We start from the raw sequence: 21,174 nt of genomic DNA, 5'->3' as shown, positions 1-21,174 counted from the left end.
ATTATTGGAAACACTTGTTTATGTTGTCATTGCTGATTCCAGCAAAATCCATTTTCCTTCAGGGTTATATAAAGTTCAAATGATTTCAGAGACAGCAGAATGGTAATTACAGCTAAGGGGCTCTCTTCTTTTCAAATCTTAGAAATAAGTGTAGATGTCTGATGGCATAAATCAGTATTCTGATTTTCAGGTCAGAGTATTGTGGTAGCACATTCTGCTCTTTTAGATTCCCTGTTTGTTATGTCATTATAGACTGTGACTCTGCTGGTCTGCTTCCCTCTCCTCTGTGCTCAGAGAAAGCTAATTTGTGTGGGGATAGAGTAGCTAAAGAGGAGTAGGCAAGTGTCCCATGGACATGGTTCACCCCTAGATATTTAGAAAATATACTGGTCTCTCCAAGAAGGTAGGTAATACTTTGCAACATCTCCTTAATTCTTGGCACTTATTGTTGATATCAGAGGGTGAGATAGAGAGCTCACACTATGGTTGTATAAAAGCATCAGAAAGGTAGGAAATTAATGCAGTGCCATCTCTTCAGTGCTATTTGTAATTACCTAGCTTAGGAAATCTAAGATGTCTGACAAAGTTTCAATGCTGAACCCTTTTCTGTGCCACAGTCCTGATGCAGTTTCTATCATGTTTATCTTCAGGATCTTCTGTGAGTGGGAAGAGGGATTCTGGTTGTGTGACAGCAGCCCTTGGCAACACGTGGAGTCACAGCGTCAACACCAGGCTCATACTACAATACCATGACTTGCCAACAAGACAGGTGAGAACTTGACAACAAAAAAAAGAATTTAAATAAAGCTACACCAGCAGTGCTTGGACAGATGGACTGTGTCCTTCAGCCTCTCTGGTTAAGCTACATGTGTTGAGAACATGGCACTTGAGAGCCCAATTACTTATTTGGGGTGCAGGTCCATCAGTGTTCTCTGGATTTGAGAGATGACCAGCACTGGAGTGTCTCTGTGTGTTAGGATGGGCCTTTATGAGTCACACCTGGTACAGACATACAAGTTTCTTGAGCCTTTAGTGCATTCTACTTTGTGGAGATTAAAGGTAAAGTTCTTTCCTGCAAAGGAATTTTAGGACAGGAGAAGAAACCTAGTCTTTTCATTGCCGTGGTTGTTTTGCTGTCATTCTGTCCACTCTTTGTGCCCAGTTTCAGCTGTGCCTGTTAGGACAGGGAGCACTCTGTTTTCTGACTGCTGTTTGGGAGTAGAAGCTTGCTGCCTGCACCAGCAAGCTTAACATTGAGCAGTAACTATGGTACCAATTTCCCAGAAGTATGCCTGCAGGTAGGAGAATAGTTACCCTTTTTCACTGTGGAATTTTATGCTTTTAAGTGAAACATAGTAGCATTCTTTTACTGCAATCTTCACCTCTTAATTTAAATACGTATGAAAAACTGGGAGACAAGACATTTGGGGTATGATTGAGGGAACAACATTTTTTTGTTTTTAAAAACATCATAATGCATGATTTCATCTGTCCCTTGGGATATCTGTGGTTATAATCTCTTTTGGCTTTGTCTGTTCTGTTTTTGCATTGATGTAACTCTTTCCAAAGGCTGTGACCCTCAGTCTTAATGTTATTGATTTTCTGCCAGTTAAAGTAGAGAGCTGTCAGAAGAATTGCTACATGATATTTGTACCATCTTTCTCCTATACCATTACTACCCATGTGCATTCAAATTGGTGCTCCTGGGTTTACTGTCACAACACAAAGTTTCTTTCTTTTAGATTGCAGTCTTCAGAGCCAGAGGAGAGGAAGCCATCTGGTTTTATTAGAAAATTATATATTAGAAGTAAAATTATAATGATAGCACTCCTGTTTCTTCAAGTAGTGGGCACCTTGAAGCAGCTGTAGTCCTCTGGACTTTGGGGTAGAAGTTTAAGTGTGTCAGATGCAGGCAGAAAAGGCATCTTCTGTACTCACTTCTAAAGGCTATGCATAGAAATATGCACTGCTGCTGGTGGTAGAAATGTTCTTATGTACTGCTTCTTATTCTGGTCTCTAATGAGTTCTCCTTTTCTACAAAAATACTAAGTTCTGCAAAATACAAAGCTGTTCATAAATTTCCTGGATCACTTCAGAGTTACATGAGAGGTGCAGTTGGCAGAGGGTAAAGGGCAGAAACTGGGCTCTGTGCTAGTTCATGATGCACAAAGGCAGCTAAAATGGATTAAGAACATTCCTCTGGTGGTGGAAAAAGGGAGTAGTTTTCCTAAAGAACATTCAGATATTACATGTAGTTTTTCCTGATTTTGTTTGAGAAGTAATAGATCGCAAGTGTATGAAAAGTTGTGTTCAAGCCTTTAAAATTATGGTCTGCTTAGCAGAGTTTTCCTCTCTTACTGACTGGATTTATCAGTGCACCACCTTGCTTACAAGTGAAGCTATGGGTTCATTCTGTTTCAATTAAGCAAAGGAACTAAAGCTACAGCGAAGGAAAACACCCTTAAAGTAAATGTTAGCATATATTATTAAAACCAAAGTAATTTGAAACAGAAGTGTGATATAAATAGTGATGTGCCTGTGAAGTCCATGACTGAAATGGGATATATCCATGATGTCCTGTAGGTATTTTCCTGTTGCTGATACGTGTGACCTTTTTCAGATAAATTCTCTTTCTTGAACTCAGAAGTCTTTCAGCTAGACATGCAGTTTCCAGTTAGAGAAAGGCATCTAGAGTTACCCTACCTGTCGCAGGCAGCACTGTATTGATCAAATTACCATCATTTTACACACATATGCTCCTTTATAATTGCCTTATACCCGCTTTCAGAAATGAGCTGTGAATAAAGGTGCCTTAGTTCTTGAGATGCCATTTCAGTCATCGTAAAGTGGTTCTGCCAGGAGGTATTAGATATCAGTGCTTTGAAAGCCAGCGCTTTTTAAGGAAGCTTAACGTGAAGATTCAAAAATTACAAAGTCAGTAATCACATTTATAAATTCTCATAATGTATTTTCAAAAAAGAAAACAGAACAAAAAGCTAAACCAAACAAACAAATTTTAAAAAAAAAACAAAAAACAACCAAAAAGCTGGGATTGTCAGTAGTCTTGGTTCTAAACTGAAATTTTGCCCCAGGAAATTACTGAAAGCACAAAGTTGGTCCAGAATTTTGGGGGAAGAGTAGTTTCAAAACTAAGTTTTTCCTGTTTTTCCACATTTGTAACCTTACAGAATCAATACTGTATAAGGAATAAGCTGTGTTTCCATAAAATCACAGCAACTTCATATGATTGGTGATTGCCCATCTCTTGAATTTATTGAGGTCTCCCTGCAAGGTCTCCATGTCTTCTAGGGAGTCAACAGCTCCTCACAATTCAGTGCCATTGGCAAATTTAGTATCCCTTTGAATCCTGTGCCCAAGTCATTAATGAAGATGTTGAAGAGCACAGGGCTGAGGATGGAGCCCTGCAGAACCCCACTAGTGACAGGTCCCCAGTCTGATTCACTACATTCACTACAACCCTTTGTGCCTGATCTGTGAGCCAGCTGCTCACCAGTGCATGATGTGTTTATCTCTGTGCCCTATTTGTCCAAAAGGACACCAAAAGCTTTGCTGAAGTCCAAGAAGATTACATCTGCTGGCTTTCCTAGGTCATTTAGGTAGGTTACCCTGTTGTAGAAGGAAATCAGGCTCCACAAGCAGGACTTTCCCCTTATAGAACCATGCTGGCTGTGATCAATGCCCCTGTTGTTTTCCAGGTGTTTTTCAGTACTTCCCACAATAATCTTTTCCATTATTTTACCAGGCACTGAATTGAGAGTGACAGGCCTGTAGTTTCTGAGGTCCTCCTTCTTGGCCTTCTTGAAAATCAGGATAATGTTTGCCAGCTTCCTGTCAGGTGGGACCTCTCAGGATTCCCAAGACTGCTGAAAGTCGTTGAGAGAGGCTTTGTGTTGACATCAGCTAGTTTCTCAGATGAGTCCCATCAGGCCCACAGATTTGTAGGGATCCAGCTGAAGCAGCAGATCCCACACAATTTCAGGGTCAGCTGGGAATTGAACATTCTCACAGTCATGGTCCTCTAGCTCAGGGCTAGAGGCCCCTGTGGCCTATCATCTGTGTTGAAGATGGAGGAAAAGAATGCATTTAAACACCTCTGCCTTGTCCACATCTTTGTTTATGAGGTTGACAGTCCTCATTCTGATGGAGGCTGGGATGCTGTTATTTCTACACTGCCTTTTGACATTAACGTATTTGAAAAAAACTTTTTATTGTCCCCCACAGTTCTGGCCTGCTTTATCTGGCCAGCTTTATCTCCAATTGAGCTTTGACCATACCAATTTTCCCCTACCATGGCTAACAGCATTTCTATATTCTTCCCATGTCACCTGACCTTACTTCCACCAGGCGTACACCTCCCTTTTCCTTCCACAGTAGATACAATTTGTTTTTTCAAAAGGTAGAATTCATTCTTTAGTCAGTCACTTGATCTCCAGAATATTCTCTTTCTGGATCTACTTTCTCTCTTTCTTTCCCTGGAGGAGCTGGAGCAGTGATGACAGTCTGAGACACTTTCCCATATTATATCTGACTTCCAAGGTGGTAGAGCCAGCGTGCCAATCGTCGCTGCAGAATCCCACCCATCAAGAGAAAAAGCACCTCTTGAGAAGCATTGGGCCAAGGATGGTATCCTTAAAAACACAGAGTGATAATGTGATTGTTCAGGGAGATTTGAGCAAGCAGTTTTCTGGAGCTATGGTATCTCCTGGACGGCCCACTGGGCTGCTAGGTGCTTGTTCTTAGTCATGCAGTATTTGTTTCTGGGAAAACTCATGGACACAGTCCCTGTTCCTAAAACCTTGGGAATGCCAGGGCAGCAGGTGGCAGAGCAAGTATGTTACAAGCCTTAGGAAACTGAACATAGAATTTCTGCACAGTTGGCATTTTTTTATATATTAAGTAAAAATTTTATTTTGTTTGTCTAGTAGATATTTTCCAGCCAACTATCCCTTTTTCCACCCCACCCTTCCTATGTCTGGTGAACATTAATAAGAGCAGCCAGTTCAGCAAAGTAATGAAATTTCTGGGATGTCCTGCCTGCCTGAAAATCAGTTAGGTCTGCTTTATTACTAGAATAGGAACAGCTTTCTGAACAAACAGACGAACTTTGCTATTTTGATTCCTTCTAGAAGCCAGGGTTCTGGTTTTTGTTTCCTTCAGGACAGAAGCAACATCACTGGGGGAGGGCCAAAAGAGATTTCCAGTCTGCATTTAAATTCATTATGTCACCAAAACCCACAAGCATGGACAACAGCAGGAGTCTTTTAGCTACTGAGATGGGACTGAGCTGTACAATTTCAACAGCAGCACAGTGGCATAAGAACATGTGAGATACATGGGAAAAGTTAATTGTTTCACACAAATACCTTCATGAAGGGAATTGTCTTTATGGATACTGATTCTTCATTCTCCTTAAGCACTCTTATAAGTAGTTAGCCATGACATTTATTTTCCTGAAATGCATACACAAACACGCAGACTCTTTGAGTTTGGGCCAAAACCAACAGGGCTGCACTAGAAACTATCAGACTGCTCAGTTACCCCAATGTATATATAATTATCCTTCTTTCCTGAACTGGAGACAGCAGGGTTTAAGGTTACTGTTTTTCATGAGTTCTCAGCTGTCTTTGGTAGGGTTAAATACATTGCCATGCTGTATTTAACTTTTGTTCTTGTCCATTGGAGGCACGGTGCTGGATTAAATGAGACACTGCCCAGATATAGTATGGCAACTTCTATGGGCCTTGTTTATTTTATAATTTTCAAGGGATTTGTGATACTCATAGTATTGTGTTAATCTCTGTAACATGTTTTGAAATTCTCAGAGGAAAAATGCATGTAGAAATGTTATTTTATAACAAGTCAGTGTTTTCCTGTGGTATTTTCAAGAAAGAGAGTTTAGAATCAGAATCATACAGGTTGCTACCTTTAAGATCATCAAGTGCAACCATTAACCCAGCATTGCTGAGTCCACCACTAAACCATGTCCCCAAGTGCCACATCTACGTGTCTTTTAAATACCTGCAGGGATGGAAACTCCATCACTTCCCTGAGCAGCCTGTCCCAATGCTCTACAACCCTTTGTGTGAAGGCATTTTACCTAATAACCAATCTAAACCTCCCTTGGCACAACCTGAGGTCATTTCCTCTTGCTGTGTCACATGCTACCTGGGAGAAGTGACCGACTCCTACCCACCTACAACCTCCCTTCAGGGAGTTGTAGAGAGCAGTGAGGTCTGGTCTGAATCTTTTTTTCTCCAGGCTGAACAAATCCAGCTCCCTCAGACACTCTTCATCAGATTTGTGCTCCAGACCCTTCACCAGCCTTGTTGCCTTTCTCTGGACCCACTCCAGCACCTCAATGTCATTCTTGTAAGGAGAAGACCAGAAAAGAGCACAGGATTTGTGGTGTGACCTCATCAGTGCCAAGTAGAGGGGGTCAATCACTTTCCTGGTCCTGCTGGCTACACAGTCCCTGATACAGGACAGGATGCCATTGGCCTTCTTGGCCATCTGGGCTACAGGATCATGTTCAGCATGCCCAGCCACCCTTCCCCCAGCCTGTGGCATTGCCTGGGTTGTTGTGATGCAAGTGCAGAACCCAGCACCTCATCCTATTGCATACCATGTAACTGGCCCACCAATCCAGCCTGTCCAAGGTCCCTTTGCAGAGCATTCCTACCCTCCAGTAGATAACACTCCTGCCCAACTTGCTGTCACCTGCAAATTGACTGGTGTGCGCTTGATCCTCTTGTGCAGACAATTGATGAAGACATTAAATAGGTCTGGCCCTAGTACTGAACCCTGAGGAACACCACTGGTGGCTGGTTACCAACTGGGCACAGCACCATTCACCACTGCTCTCTGGGCCCGGCCACCCAGTGTTTCACCTAGCAACCAGTACACCCATCTGCACCATGGGAAGCCAATCTCTCCATGAGAATGCTGTGGGAAACAGTGTCAAAAGCTCTACTAAAGTCTGGGTAGATGACATCTACAGACATTCCTTCATCCACTAAGCAGGACACTTTGTCATAGAAAGAGATCAGGTTGGTCAAGCAGGACTTGCCTTTCACAAACCCATGCTGTGTGGGCATGGTCCCCTGGTTGTCCTGTGTGTGTTGTGTGATGGCACTTGGGATGGTCTGCTCCATGAGCATCCCCAGCACCAAGGTCTGGATCTCAGGCCTGTAGTTCCCAGATCCTCCTCTGGCCCTTGTAGATGGTGCCACGTTTGCCAGGTTCCTGTCAGCTGGGACCTCTCTGGGTGACCAGAGCTGCAGGTAACTGGTGGGCAGTGCCTCAGTGAGCTCTTCTGACAGCTCCTCAGTACCCCCAGGGGGATTCCACCTGGCCCCACAGACCTGTGTGTGTGTCTAGGTGGAAAAACAAGTCACTGGGCATTCCCCTTGGGTTATGGGAGCTTCATTCTGCTCCACATCCATGTCCTCCAGCTCAGGGGTCTGAGTATCTGGAGGACAACTGACTTTAGGATTTAAATATGGGCTGAAGCTTTCAAGCTGTGCTAAGTGAGCAGTTGGGCAGGAATTTTCCTGGTAAAATGGTAAAGTGTGCAGGTAAAGTGTTTCAAATGCATGAGTTTATGGTGACTCATTCTCAGTGAAACAAAACAGAACAAAACCCTCTTATCTCATTGAGACTAATACCAGACATAACTTTTCTTGTGTCCTTGGTTACAGACCAGCTGTTTTATCTTGCTCTGCTTACTGTCATATGAATAAGCCCTGAATAAGCATTCCAAAATTATGATAGTGAAGTAACCCTGGTACTTGCTGGATGGGAGAAGGGCTGGATGAGAGCCAAGGGGAATGAGGATGATGTTTTATATTTATGAGATTTGCAATTATATACCTTACATTTTTTATCATATTAGTAAAGCAGTTCTTTCAAAATGTACAGATATTTGGCTGTAACTTCGCTGGGAGATGGCTCTTGGAAGTGTTGTAAAGTGTGTATTTGTTCTGAGCCATCTTCTTATATAATATGCTTATCAAATGGAAAGCCAATTCTGTAAAAACACAAAAAGGTATTTTTATAATTTTTTTTTAGGATAAAAGTGATGGTGTGGAGTCATGCAAGAAAAAAAATAATAGGAAATTTTATAGGAGGGTAGATTTTTTTCAGGTGAGATTAATTTTTTGTCGTTCTCCATTATGCTTCTTTTGAAAAAATAGCCATGAAAAGACTGCAGAAGCACATATTCAAATTCTGCAAACCCTTCCATTTAAAGAAATGTTTTTTTCCTAGGATGCACAGTTTACTTCAGAGACTTGCCTCGTGTCAACTATTGATTGAATATTTTGAATCAGGACACAATGTTGTTATGGCTCTAAATTTCCATGCACATTTACAAACATCATCCTTAAAAATACATAAATAACCTTATGGGGTTTTCTCTGATTAAAACTCTGTCAACTGATGACCGTCATGACAGAAGTCTTTTACTTATCCATACATCCTATACAAGCATAAACAGCAATATAATCTTGAATAGCATAAGAACAGTTTGAAACTGGACACAAGGCACAGCTGTAGCAAGAACAGATGGTTATCAGCATAGTATGATACTGACTTAATCCAGAAAAAGGCCAAATGAAAGGATGCCAGAAAAATAGTGACGGTCCATTAACAAGTGTTTGGAGCTCAGACGTCACCAGGTGACTTACTTGCCTCACTTGAGTGTTCATGTCTCTCTTTGCAGCAAGCTTCCTTCTTAATGAACTTTTGGGGGTTAGTCATCCAATATAGGCATCACTTGCACGCTGTCTACATTAAATGGGTCTGGATTTATGGTCTTCTCCTCTTAAGAGGAAACCTTTAGCGAGAAATGTTTCCATTATTCTTGAACAAAATTCAATTACTGAGGTGCTTATAAAACACTAATCAATTTGTTACATAGGAATCTAAATAGAAATGAAAAGGCTCTTGGTCAGATAGAAAAGACCAGAAGAAACCTTGAAATAGTTAATCTTGTTCTCTTCTCTTTCATTTCTTTAATAACTATTTTAAGTTTTCTTAATGAGGATTATTCTACTGTCAGACAAAATGTAGGAGCAGCTGTACAAGCTTCAAACTCATTCACCTGTAGTTAAAAGCATCCTAAACACAGAAGCAGGGATATCTGTGAGGCAGAGAGGCAAACTCAGTCATGAAGTTACACTGAGTCTTCCTGCTGAGGCTGGTGGCAGAGGTAGGTTTTCTGGTAGGTGTCTTTGACTGACTCTCCAGCCCACTCTCAGAAGAGGCTGTTCCTTGGTTACTGCTAGCCTACACCAGTTACAACTTAACCATCTCCAATTACGTTATATTTTCAAATTACTATGCAAAAGCATTTTCAGACTGATCTCTGCAGTGCCCTTGCCAGGTGCTGATAACTGAGAAAACTGAATCATAACTACGTGACTGAGTAAATCTTCTGCAGCTGGGAGCAGAGCTGGAATCCCTTCACTGCCATTGAGTGCCAATAAGCTTGATCTTGCTTAACATTTATTGTCTTTGTTCAGGCCCTTACAAGTCTTTGTATCTCCTGCTAGTAAGTAGTGAAGAGTACGTACTCTTACTTCCTGCTCCAGCTTGCTCAGTAGATTAACTCACCTGCTGAACTGATGTTCAGTGTAGTCACTGAGTTCAGTCTTGAATCTCTCTCCTCAGCATGCCATAAACTTCTATTTATGAGTAAAGGTTAATGAAACTGGGATTGTGACTGGAGCTTTATGGCAGAACTTTTTCTCTAATTCCTTGTTTCCAGTTTCCGTTGGTATTTTCTAAGCCTCAGCTCTAGAAGTCACCTTGCATTCCTCTGTCTCTCCTCTTTGCAGACATCAAACCTGTTCTAAATTGCAAGTACCCAACAAAGATAGTAGTTAGCACTTAAATTTTTAAATTATTAAAATGCTTGTCTGGCCTCTTATCTCCAATAGTGGTTAATGCAACATTTTTAGTGTTATCAATACCATCTTTTCCCTCTTTCAAATACACCACAGAAAATAGAATTGTTACCTTGATGGGACCTACTTAGTCAGAGACATGCTGTTGTTATAATTTTTATTTATTTTCTCAGTTCTGTAACTGAGGAATTGGACTTTTGCCTTGGTCTAATTGATAACTGTACACCTTCATGTTAATCAGATAGAAATTTTCAGAAATTTGGGTTATACCTCCTATTTTTTATTGGGAGCCACTTAAAGGTCAGGATGGGAGGGATAAGGTTACTGTAACAAAAACTGCTCTGAATACAAAAGAGAACTTCTGTCTGTGATGCTGTTGATCCAACACCCTTTACAAACACTGTACTTTCAGTTAAGTAAAACATCATAAAAATGGGAAGGAGAAAGAACCAGATAGGACGTTAAGGCTCTGGTCTGAATTGTCTGAAGAACGTGCTGTTTGTAAGCTTAAGTCCCTTTGCACAGAGTGAATGAATGCAAATTCCCATCCTGTTTATACAGAATCACTTTTCTGATTTTGATTTGACTTCTGTGTGAGTTTTTCCCTCAAAACAGAGAAGAATTAACCTAGGGCAGACTCTCTCATCAATAACTGAAATGTCATCACTCTTTAAGAGTGGCAATGACCAGAGTTGTTTATCCTTGGAATGACCTGGCAAATCCCCTTGCCTCCTGTCTTCTACCAGATTCTTCTCTTTTTTGTTTTCTTTTTCTTTTTAAATGTAATGCTTATCTCAACTTTAAGTGTTAATTATTCAGAAAAAGTCTGCTGAGCCTATCTTGGAGTATAGTATATTGAAACACATTCTTAAAAGTGAAAAATATCAGAAAATCATTGCCAGTAAACTGGACAATCTCAAGTAATAAAAATGTAGTGGAATATAAGATTGCTAATAGAAATAATTTGCAAAATAATATTGGGCATTACAAATGAGTTTCTGTTTTACTTAGGGAGCAGATAAGTTCAAAGTGAAGCTAATACTGGAGTGGTTTAGTTTATCACAGAAAGACTAATTCAGCACTGTAGTGTAACCATGAAACCATGGTATAGGGTGTGGGCTATCCTAGAATAGATCAGGCAAGGTGTTTTCAAATGAAAAGTGTTTGTACCTTTGTGGAAAGGCACAGGGGACATCTCTGGAATACTCTATATGGTCTAGAAATGTTTGTTCAAGCTTCTTTCTACTTTCTTCACAGCCAAGGTCTGTGCTATGTAGAATATATTTATTGACAGTAAATTTTGACATATTAACTTCAGTGGGGAAACTGCATGGCAGCCTGTGTGAAAAGGTATGGATCAGACATGATTATCATGTTCAGGCATTACAGCTTTTATGATTCTCTGAACATATTAAACGAGAATCATGTCAGGAGTTTGTATATCTAGGATATTGTACTCTGAATTTGAATGTTTGCGTGTTTTATGAATCTAAAGTCATTGAACTGATCAAGATTGACAACACAGGAGAATGGCAGCCAGTGAGTGATTTTTTTAAAATCTACTGTAGGGAGAACAATGGGTTTTTTTTCAATTCAGTTTTATCAGTATATCTACCCTGGGTAGGATCAATTCATCTAGAGGAGTTTGCTCTACGTAGACCTTTTAATCTTTGATCTCTGTAATTCCTGTGTCTTTAGCTGTGATGTAAAAACAGGCTGAAAAAGAACAAAACCTTCTTAACTGCTTAGGAACCAAATGCAGACTACTGACCCACTTTTAGGAGTAAAACCCATTTTGACATACCACTGGACTTTAAAACACAGGGGGTTTTGATTATCTCCAGTGTTGCAGTCTTAATGGGACCTGCCTGGCCAACTTTATCATATCTACCCATCATAATGCATGAAGAAGGTAATAAAATATATAATCTTCACAATTTTATCTTTCCTTGGACTGATTGTTGTAACTGTTGGAAAAATGTCATGGGATTTTGGGACATCTGCTCAGGAATGGAAGGGATGTGTACAGGAGGTGGTAGTGTTCTACCCACATGGTGGAAACACTGGAAGATACTAGGGACTGAAATGTAAAAGGCATTATAAATAGCTGCCTGAGCCATCCTGCTTCCAGCTCTCACAGGTACTTTGATTAGGGGGAGATACATGCTTTGGCTGCACATTAACAGAAAGCCATAAATTCCTCAATCCAGGTTGAAGTTTAGTGTTTCTGACAGACATGTGATTCATGAGTAGCTTCAACTTTTCAAATACTGGTAAGAAGTACTGTAAAGTACAGCTCAGTTAATGAATTACTTCTTCCTTGAGTATTCATATTGGAGCAACACCAACTTGGAAATGAGTAATGAGGTCACTTGTCAATAAATCCCCTGTCTCGTCAAAGAAAGCGATAAACTGGGTGGTGTGTGAGTCACCACTGAAGTTCTCCACTGGAAAGAGCTCATTAGAATTATCTTGGGTTTGCAAGGCCCATTCACATTTGCGTAACCGTGATGGTTCATGGTCTCTCTTATCAGTCATTTCCTACAATGGCAAAAGTTCTTGCACTAGTCCCGAGTGAACAATTAATCTAATTTTTTTTCTGCCGTTTGATTTAATTTTTCTGTGCAGATATCTTCTGCAGTTCAGGGTGTTTAGATACTGCACAGCATTGAAGTGGAAATTATGGACCTCAGGACACTTGAGCTGGCCTTGTGCAGAGCTGACAGTGGTCGAGAAGGTTTGGTTTGGAGTCTGAGCCAGTAAAACCTTATCATGTCTGAGCCAGCAGTGACATTTCTTTCAGCACATTGATGGTTCTGGTCCAAGTGATATGTTTGTTCTTCACTGTACGTCACTGAACTTGTTTCTTTTAGCATCAGTCTTTATTTATCTATCTTAACAGTAATAAAAAACTCTGTACCCACAGTCATCTCAAGCTACAGATAAAAAATCACCTAATCCTTTCTTAAATTGTGTTGATATTTACAGCTGGACATGGTACATTTCATATCAAAAACAAGAGGAAACTACTTTTTTCTCCTTTTTCCATATGTTTTTGTCTTGCTTCTCATTTGTGATTTTATAATGGCCATTTCATTTGAAATAACTGAGCAAGCTGAAAAGAGAAAATAAAAGTGTAAATAAGCACGAAAAATCAAAGAGTTTCTACTGATCTTACTAATATAATACCAAATATACTTAATTGGTATTAAATATAAAGAAAGGTAAACAACTTACTGTAAGACCTGTACTAAATGTTGCCATTTGGGTGCCACTACAGGAAAGAAGAGGTTGAGATTTATTTTTTTTTCTACAGTTTTGCATTTTCTTTGCAATGGCTACAATTTTGTCCTTTGAACGTAACTACACTTTTCTAAAGTTCACATGTAGTTAGGATCCCTAAAGTCTGAATTTCTTAAGCATAATCCCCATGCAAGAGAATATCAAAGAGCTATAAATACTGCTCCCAGTAATTTTGTGAAAAGAACAATCATTACACATAATCTTTGCTTCTGTTTCTTCTCCAAGCATAAAAAGATTTATTAACCTACTGATCATTGTTTGTGGCATGTTGTCATCAAAAATTTCAGCGCTGATGGGTTATAAAGCAACATTTCAGGTCTTAAAGGGCTGACCACTCCTTAGTGCATTTATGCCATGTACTGGAACAAGAATGTTTGCCTTTGCCTGCTGGGGCTTCTTGGGTATCCACTGCCCTGTAGAAATGTAAATGAAGCCTCCTAGAACAGTTCATGTTTGTTAGAGAAAAGTTTTTCTAGAATTTTGTTATTTGGCGGTTGTGCATTCAGCAATACAGATGATGATTATAAGGCCATTGGTTTCCAATTCATTGGTAAAACCTCTCCCAGAAATGTTCTTGCTAGAGAAAACCTGACCTTTTTAGAAAGATTGAAATTAAAGTTAAGTCTATCACCTTTGTCTTAACATCAGTAGAGCATGACAGTACTCCAAAAGCACACATATTGCATCTGTATATATTAGCTCACAGGTCCATTACCATGACTTTTTTTTCTTGTCCTTGTTGTGTGATACCCAGTGGACTCTAAAATACACTCTGCTGAGGCTTTGCATAAGATAATATCGCTGTCTCTCACATGTGAACATAGCAATGTTGTGTTAGCTTGTCTCCAGGGACTTTGCTTTTAGGAACGGAACAAAGTACACACACAAAAAGAGTTGGAAAGGAGTTTTGTTTGTTTCATGTCTGAGGCATTCTGCAGCCACTAGTGTGGGTGAAAAACATTTATGCTATGATCTAGGACTTCAGCTTGGTTGAATCCAAAGAATTTTGGCCCAGGTCTGGGATTTTAGGATTATGCTTTTACATCAAGGAAGGACACTTGGTTTTACTGATGTTCAAAACCTGTGAGTGGAGACCAGGAAGAGCCCAATTCTGATCCTATTTTATAATGGTTTAATTTTCTTTCAATTTATGACTAATAATGTTGGTGTTCTTCATCATTTAGAAAACAAAAAGAAAGTTAAAGAAGGAATGAGTATTGTTTAAATAATTGTTTAAATTATTTTAATTGTTTAAACAATAATAATTGTTTCAATATTGTTTAAATAAATTGAGACACATTAGAAATAGGCACTGTAGTTGAATTTACAATGGATACTTTTTTATCTGTAGAAGGTGAGTGTGTTGCTAAAATTATTACAGATACTCAAAGAATAATAAAAGTAATAAATCATGGTGGCAATGCACACGCTAACTACATCCTTAGGAATGTATATTCCTCACTTTGTGCTGCTGAATTACACTGGGCTCTGTGCAGTGACATGGGCAGAGGAGCCAGTGGCATCTCTGTGTCAACATGTGGCTCTCTGGAGGAGAAAGTGTGCAGCTCCTGGGCTTCCCAGCTCTGCTCCCTGCTGGTCCCATCTCTTCCAGTCATGTCTGGCAGGCTGGGTGGAAGCAGCCATGTATTCTGAGAAGAGCTGCTCTGGTGCTATTGTACTGCTACTCCCTTAGGAGTCCTTCACAATTTGGGACACAAGATCTCTGGGATAAAGCAGTGCTCCAGTATGTGTCACAAATAATTATTGTATCCTTCAGCTTTTTTCTTATTTGCAGAACTAGAGTGAAATGGAACAGTACGTACGGCTCTGAACAGCTACATAAACTATTTTCTGTTCTTCTCACTACTGGTGTACTGTAAATCTCATGAGTGACCAGAACTTGCCACATAAGAGAATTCTCATAGGAGGCTGTGTTTGTGTTGCCCAACTACTTTATCCAGCCACAGCACCATCCTCAGTTCCCTTTTCTTGGCACTGTTTTATTGTGGTAAGCAGGACACTCTTACTGCCTGGCTGCTTTCCTGCTTACTAAAAGCTACAAGCATTTTCTCCTGAATTAGCCTTCACATTTTGGTCAGCTATCAGGGCTTTGAGCCTCAAAGTTTATAGCATAGGATAGCATCATGGCCAAGTTCTTGTGATGTTTCCTGGGCTATAGAGGACTCTCCACTGGGAAAACTAGGAGACACTTGGAAACAGAAAAGGTGACAAAATCCATTTTACACACTAGGGAATAAGGCATGTGGTAGGAAGACAGAAAATGCTTCTGGGGCAACAAATTTCATATGATCCAGTGTTTCATGACCTGAAGGCAGCTGACTACCCTGCATACCCTCCCTGTATTTCACCCTGGGGAACTTTCACCAGAAGTCTGACTTCAGCAAAGTAAACTGGAGGCAGCCTGTTTTTGTGCAGCTCCCTGGCCATGCTGCTGCAGTTCAGACACCATTTGAATACACATGAGGGATTTAATTTTCTTTTCCAATTAGAAGTTGCTGTTTGCCTGGGTAGTGCAGTTCCCTGCCACTGAAGTTATTGTTAAGTTCTGTACATCAGGCAAGAAAAGGCTCTCTGGGTATAAGGGCTTAGGAATGTGCTGGCAGCCTGGGAAAGGACAGCTCAGGAAAGGCAGCATTTTGTTAGATTTGGCCTATTGCATTCAGGACAGCTGTTGCTCTGGAGCATATCGAGACAGTTCACCTTGGAAAGTTTTGGTTTTGTTGTCTATGTTTGCCTTTGATACTCACTTGAGGTTTTGATGGTTTTCTTCCACTGAAGTTATGTTTACTCAGTCCAAGGATACTCAGAGCTCCTCATTATAGTGCCTGATGCTAAAACCATGCCTAAATGGCACTACATATTTCATGCTGACCTCTCTCACTTGAAATCCAATGTTTGGCACACCACAAAAAATGAAACAATTTGCAGACTGGTCATCTGTTGCTAGCGACTGCCTGGATAGGCTCAGCCAAACACATGCCTTTGTTCTGGTTTTATGAGAGGGGAAAGAATTGACCCCACTGGAAAGAGATAGCAGAGCTGTTGCTTATTGATCTTTCTGGATTGTACCTCTGGGTACAGGAAACTAGGGTACCTCTGGAGCTGTGCCTACCTGGCAGAAAATTAATACAGTAAAGTTGCTTCAGATGTCTTATGTCCATATACAATTTTCATGTAGTTGCTCAAAAAGCAGTGCAAAGTTAGGAAGAATTCATGAATCCTGATTCCCAATTCCTGACAATGTGTGCTGTAAATAAGGGCTCTATACATATGTTGCTTTTTATAAGGAACACCTCAAGCCAGCCAGGTATAGCAGGCTTGAGATTTGCAGTGTCCTATTTGCTGGACTTGTCCTCTCTGTTTCTCCTCTGTTCTTAAAAGATTCTTGGTTTTCATTTCTATCTCCTTCTTTTGTTTGTTTTCCTTCCATTTCTTTCCTTTGCAAGTATTGAATGTCTCCTGTGGGAGTAAGCTCAGCCACATGTGCACGCAATGATGGTTTATTTTTATTGGAGCCATTGCCTGTGACTGTTATTCATTACTATAGGAAGAGCTGCACTAACAAGCTGCTCTGAGAGCTTTCTTTTTCTGTTGTAAAAAGTCCTGTTTTGTCCACAGCCATTGAGAGCATCTACTGCCATCATTAAGGCATTGAGAGTTCAGAGCTCAGACATTAGTACTGCCTCCTGAATGTCCTGTTGTGTCTGGTGTTGCAAAGCAAAAATCTCAGCACCTCAGCTTCTTTGCATGGTGCCTCTGCAGGTCACACAGCTTTTCAACCATCTGTCCACCTCAGCCACCTAAGCAACTCAATTTACCTCTGCTTGGGGAAGAATTTGTGGTTGCACAAAGTGCAAGCACAATCACTGGCTACTATTACGTACTCTTAGGATAACAGAGTGTACAGCCAGAACATCACCAAGCCAGGTCTGCCTGAGATGAATGCTGACTCAGAAAAGGCAAGTAAAAAGTACTGTAAAATGCTTCCATCTCACTTGCACTTACAGCCTTCACACTGGATAAGTAATTATCACTTTTTTTTCCAAGTTATCACATATTTTTGTGTTACCATGGGCAAGACCATGCTGTCCCAGAATTCCTGGTACTTCTTTGAGATGAATATCTAGCATAAGTAATAAAACTATTGGTAGTTGAATTAGGAACATATGCTTAACATAAATGTAAGCTAGAACTTAAGTATGTAAACAGCCTAAATAATTGCACATAAGAAATACAGAGGTGTAGAATTAATTTTTATTAATTAATCACTTCTGAGAGTGGAGCACAGAGAGGAAAGTGGTCTGCCTAGGCTTACACAAAAGAATATATGATCATGTCCTAGAAGTTATTGCTAGGATGAAAGAAAAAGACAAGAAGTGATTTATCTGAAATTTGGCTATTCCTACATAGCTTCATGATTTCTAGAGATTTGTTTTAAATATTTCAAAAGCTCTGCTTCACACTAGCATTAGCTCTTATAATTAAAGGTAATCTGTTGGAATTTGGCTAAGTTTGATCTCTTTGATATTCATTTACATTTGTTAATATAAGTGTCATGCTGATACTTCAGGATAGAGATTTCTTTGAATTCTTTCTTCCATGCTGAATCCATTTCATGTTTTCCCTTGAGTTTCTGAAGACTTTTGCTTCATTAATTTTCTTACTCAAATCAGCACCCATGGTTGCTGTTTTCCCTGTAAAAATGTCTTAAATGCATCTGCATTCCTCCCTCACTTTTTCTTTAGATGGTAAACAGGCAATTCTTGGCTTTGCACTCTTAGCAATGTTTTTAATATATGAAATTTGTATGCATTGCACTAAAAGAAAATAAACAGATGTGCTGCTGGATTTTGAGGGATTGAGACGAAAGCAGGATTGGTCAGTTGCCTTTTGAGTCCTTTCACTCTGCTGTTTTTTCCAGATGTGTGCTAATGGACATTTTTAGGATGTACACAAACTCTGCTTGCCTACTTTTCTGCACTAATTGGTTTGGATTTATGGAATGCCTCTCATAAACTGTCTCTAGCTGCCATTGTTGCTTTTCCATAAAGTACTAGAAAGGAAACTTGTTCCTAAACAGTTTCCTCTGGGTGGGATTTTCTTATGGGGAAAGAGGAGATACAATCCATTTAAACTGCTCTATAAAGAATTTTATTGAGTTGTGGCCCATTAACCTGGCCTTGATGAAAGCTTTTCCAAACAGCTGGACTTAAGAGATCCACATCTCTCAGGTGCTATGTATGGCACAAATTAAATTATAGTTTCCTAAGGAATCATTTTAATCCAAATGATGATTGGTTTTTTCTCTTTTATTTTTTCTTTTTCTTTTGCAGTTATAAAAGCAGTGGGGACTTCACATCTGCTCCCAGTACTGGGGCATGTTTGTAGCCCCACTTCTCATAATTCCCTCTCTAGTGCTCAGGACATCTTAAGCATGCCCTGTTTCAATCCATTCTTTTTTTCTTTTTTTCTTTTTTTTTTTTTTCTCTTTAGTTTTTTTTTTTTTTTAAAGGGACAATACATATGTAGGGTTTAGATGTTTGGGAGAACTGAAGAATGACTGCATATGTCTCTTTTTCTTCAGCCTGTCTGGTTTACCTCCTTATTCCCAATAATTGCACAGCCTGCCCAGCCTGTAGTCACAGCTGGAGTGCCTGAGCTTTCTTCTGCTTTAAAGGGCAAAATTTGTGCATAGAGAGCTTTTGCTTGCAGTGGGGTTTGGAGGAAGATACAAAGCGGGGGATAATTGTTTCTATAAGAAAACATGAAGTCTTGATAGAGTCAAACTCTACAGTGATTTGCTCATGAAGGCAATAGGATTTAATAATGTTATTCAGATTTTAGTACTGATATCAGCTATGAAATCTTTAGGACTGTATTTAATTTCTGAGCTTCAATTTACCCAAGTGCAAAATGGGGTTATTTTTTTTTCCCCACCCTTCTAAGGCCTATTTAAAATCTATAAAGTACCATATCAGTGCAAAATGTTGTTATCCAAAGAATTATTTGCCGTCAGAGGTGAGTTTATTGTTTATAGGTATATCTCATGAGCTTAGTAAATGATTGCAGGAGAACTAAACTACTTTTTTTCCCACCATAACACTGGAAAGGCATTAGGGTCACTCTTTGTTTCTGCCACAAGGGACAGTTATCTCCCAAGTCAAATCAGACCCCATGGCAGGGCTGAAGCCTCAGAGATCTCCGAGGTCCAACGAGCATCGGTGTTTGGGAAGGCTTGGCAGGAAACACAACCGTTTTTTCTCTTACGTTGTAAAAAGCCATCCCATTGCCCTAAAAGATGCTTCAATGTAAAGAGGGAGTGGGGAACAACTCTGTGAAGCCTTAATGCCACTACGGTGTCGGTGCCCTTGAGGGAGCTCTTGGTTCTCTCCTTGGGTACCTTTCCGGTGGGTTGGAGGCGGTGTGAGCTGTGGGACCGAGAAACAGAGCTGACCCTGGGAACTGGGTTGCAGCTCCTGCTCAAAAGTAAATGATCTGCAGAATAAGGACTGCTGCTTTCATTTTTAGAATATATCAAATTCCTGCACACAGGGCCTAAGAAGAAGCAGAAGGGAGGGCAGAAAAAACAGTTATGAAGTCTGCTGGGATATCTGATGCAAAGTCAACTTTGTTGTTTTCCTTACTGGCTTTTTCCTGGGCTCTATTGCAGCTGAAAAAACAACCCTTCTGATCTACAATAAGAAGGGAAATTCTGGCGTGAAGACTGTCCACCCAGTCAATTTGGCACAATTATGGGAAAGATTTGTTTAGCTTAGCGCTGATTTTATTAGTACGTGAGTCTAATCAGACCTGGAGGGATAGTATTCTTCCTGTTGAGTGACCCTGTCAATGCTGTAGGCTTCCTTCTCAATTCTCAGGAACTTTCAAGTGAATGTGGTGTTACTGAAGAGTTCTCCTGAAATGCAGCAGCTATTAGCAAAGCTTGTTTGCTGCAGTAGGACAGCAACATGAATTAGCAAAATGTCCCAGCAAGGCAGCATTGCTTCAGTAAGGGCCACAAGCAAAATGAGAGCCAGAGTTCTTTCTCAAGTCTCTGGTATTCAGTCAGTAGACCTGAATTCCAAAATACTTACTGACTGTAAATGTGGATTTGCTTTACATTCAGTCTCTAGTGCGCATATATCCATTTTGTCAGTACAGTAGAAAAGAATCATATAAGTCTTGGAGAAGAGGTAGTGTAAGAAAAAGCTTTACATAGACTAAAATAAAAAGAGAAGAATCTGTTCACTGATAAGAAATTGACATATTTTAAAGGAGGCTTCAAGTAGTTTTATTTATGTTCCTCAGTCATTTCTAAAAACCAATTTCTTGTAATAGTTTCCATAAAAAAATAGGGACAAAAGTAGTTGTCTTTCCAGTCTAAATGGAAATGATGTATTAAATGTTAATACTGAGCTGATTTTCTCAAGTATTTCATTGAAATATCTTAGTCCATTAGTTAAAATCATTAGTTTTCCATTATAAAATCATAATTTTTCAATCATATGAGAGCTGATAGCTTAGTCAAAATAATCTTGTTATTTCACTGTTTGGTAGTTTATCATCCTGGAATTTTGATAACTAATTTGATATAAGATTCTGTCCCCTTCATCATCTTTACTTTTTTTTTTGGCAGAACATTGGCTTGATTTCTGGTTGTCAGAATCCTTCTGAAAGTTCATCCAATAAATTTCCCAATTCATCACTTTCCTTGCTATGGAGAGGAGGTGTTGTCCCAATAATTACTATTTTCTGCTGGGCTTCTGCAATCAATTCTGTGATTCATCTCTTCCATAAAGCTTATAAACAATAAAATGTATTAATAAAAATGCTTTCCCTAACTAAAACAAACATTAATGTACAGTATTTCTGCTGTCATCATCAATTTTCTCTAAGCCTTTTGTTTCTCAACTGCTCTGTTTGT

General features: G+C 39.8%; 1 protein-coding gene across 2 annotated transcripts in view; it reads left to right on the top strand.

Moving 5' to 3' along the window:
• Positions 1-21,174, top strand: part of RAD51B (RAD51 paralog B) — a 366,995-nt gene that overhangs the window by 205,108 nt on the left and 140,713 nt on the right. For both annotated transcript variants that reach the window (XM_015630799.2, XM_015630798.2), the window contains exon 9: positions 651-769. In XM_015630799.2, coding sequence (XP_015486285.1) covers positions 651-769 — 119 coding nt within the window. The remainder of the gene's footprint in view (positions 1-650; positions 770-21,174) is intronic.

The sequence above is a fragment of the Parus major genome, chromosome 5 (genome assembly GCF_001522545.3).
Source record: "Parus major isolate Abel chromosome 5, Parus_major1.1, whole genome shotgun sequence".
Taxonomy (NCBI): Eukaryota; Metazoa; Chordata; class Aves; order Passeriformes; family Paridae; genus Parus; species Parus major.
This window is presented reverse-complemented; position numbering and strand designations above follow the sequence as displayed.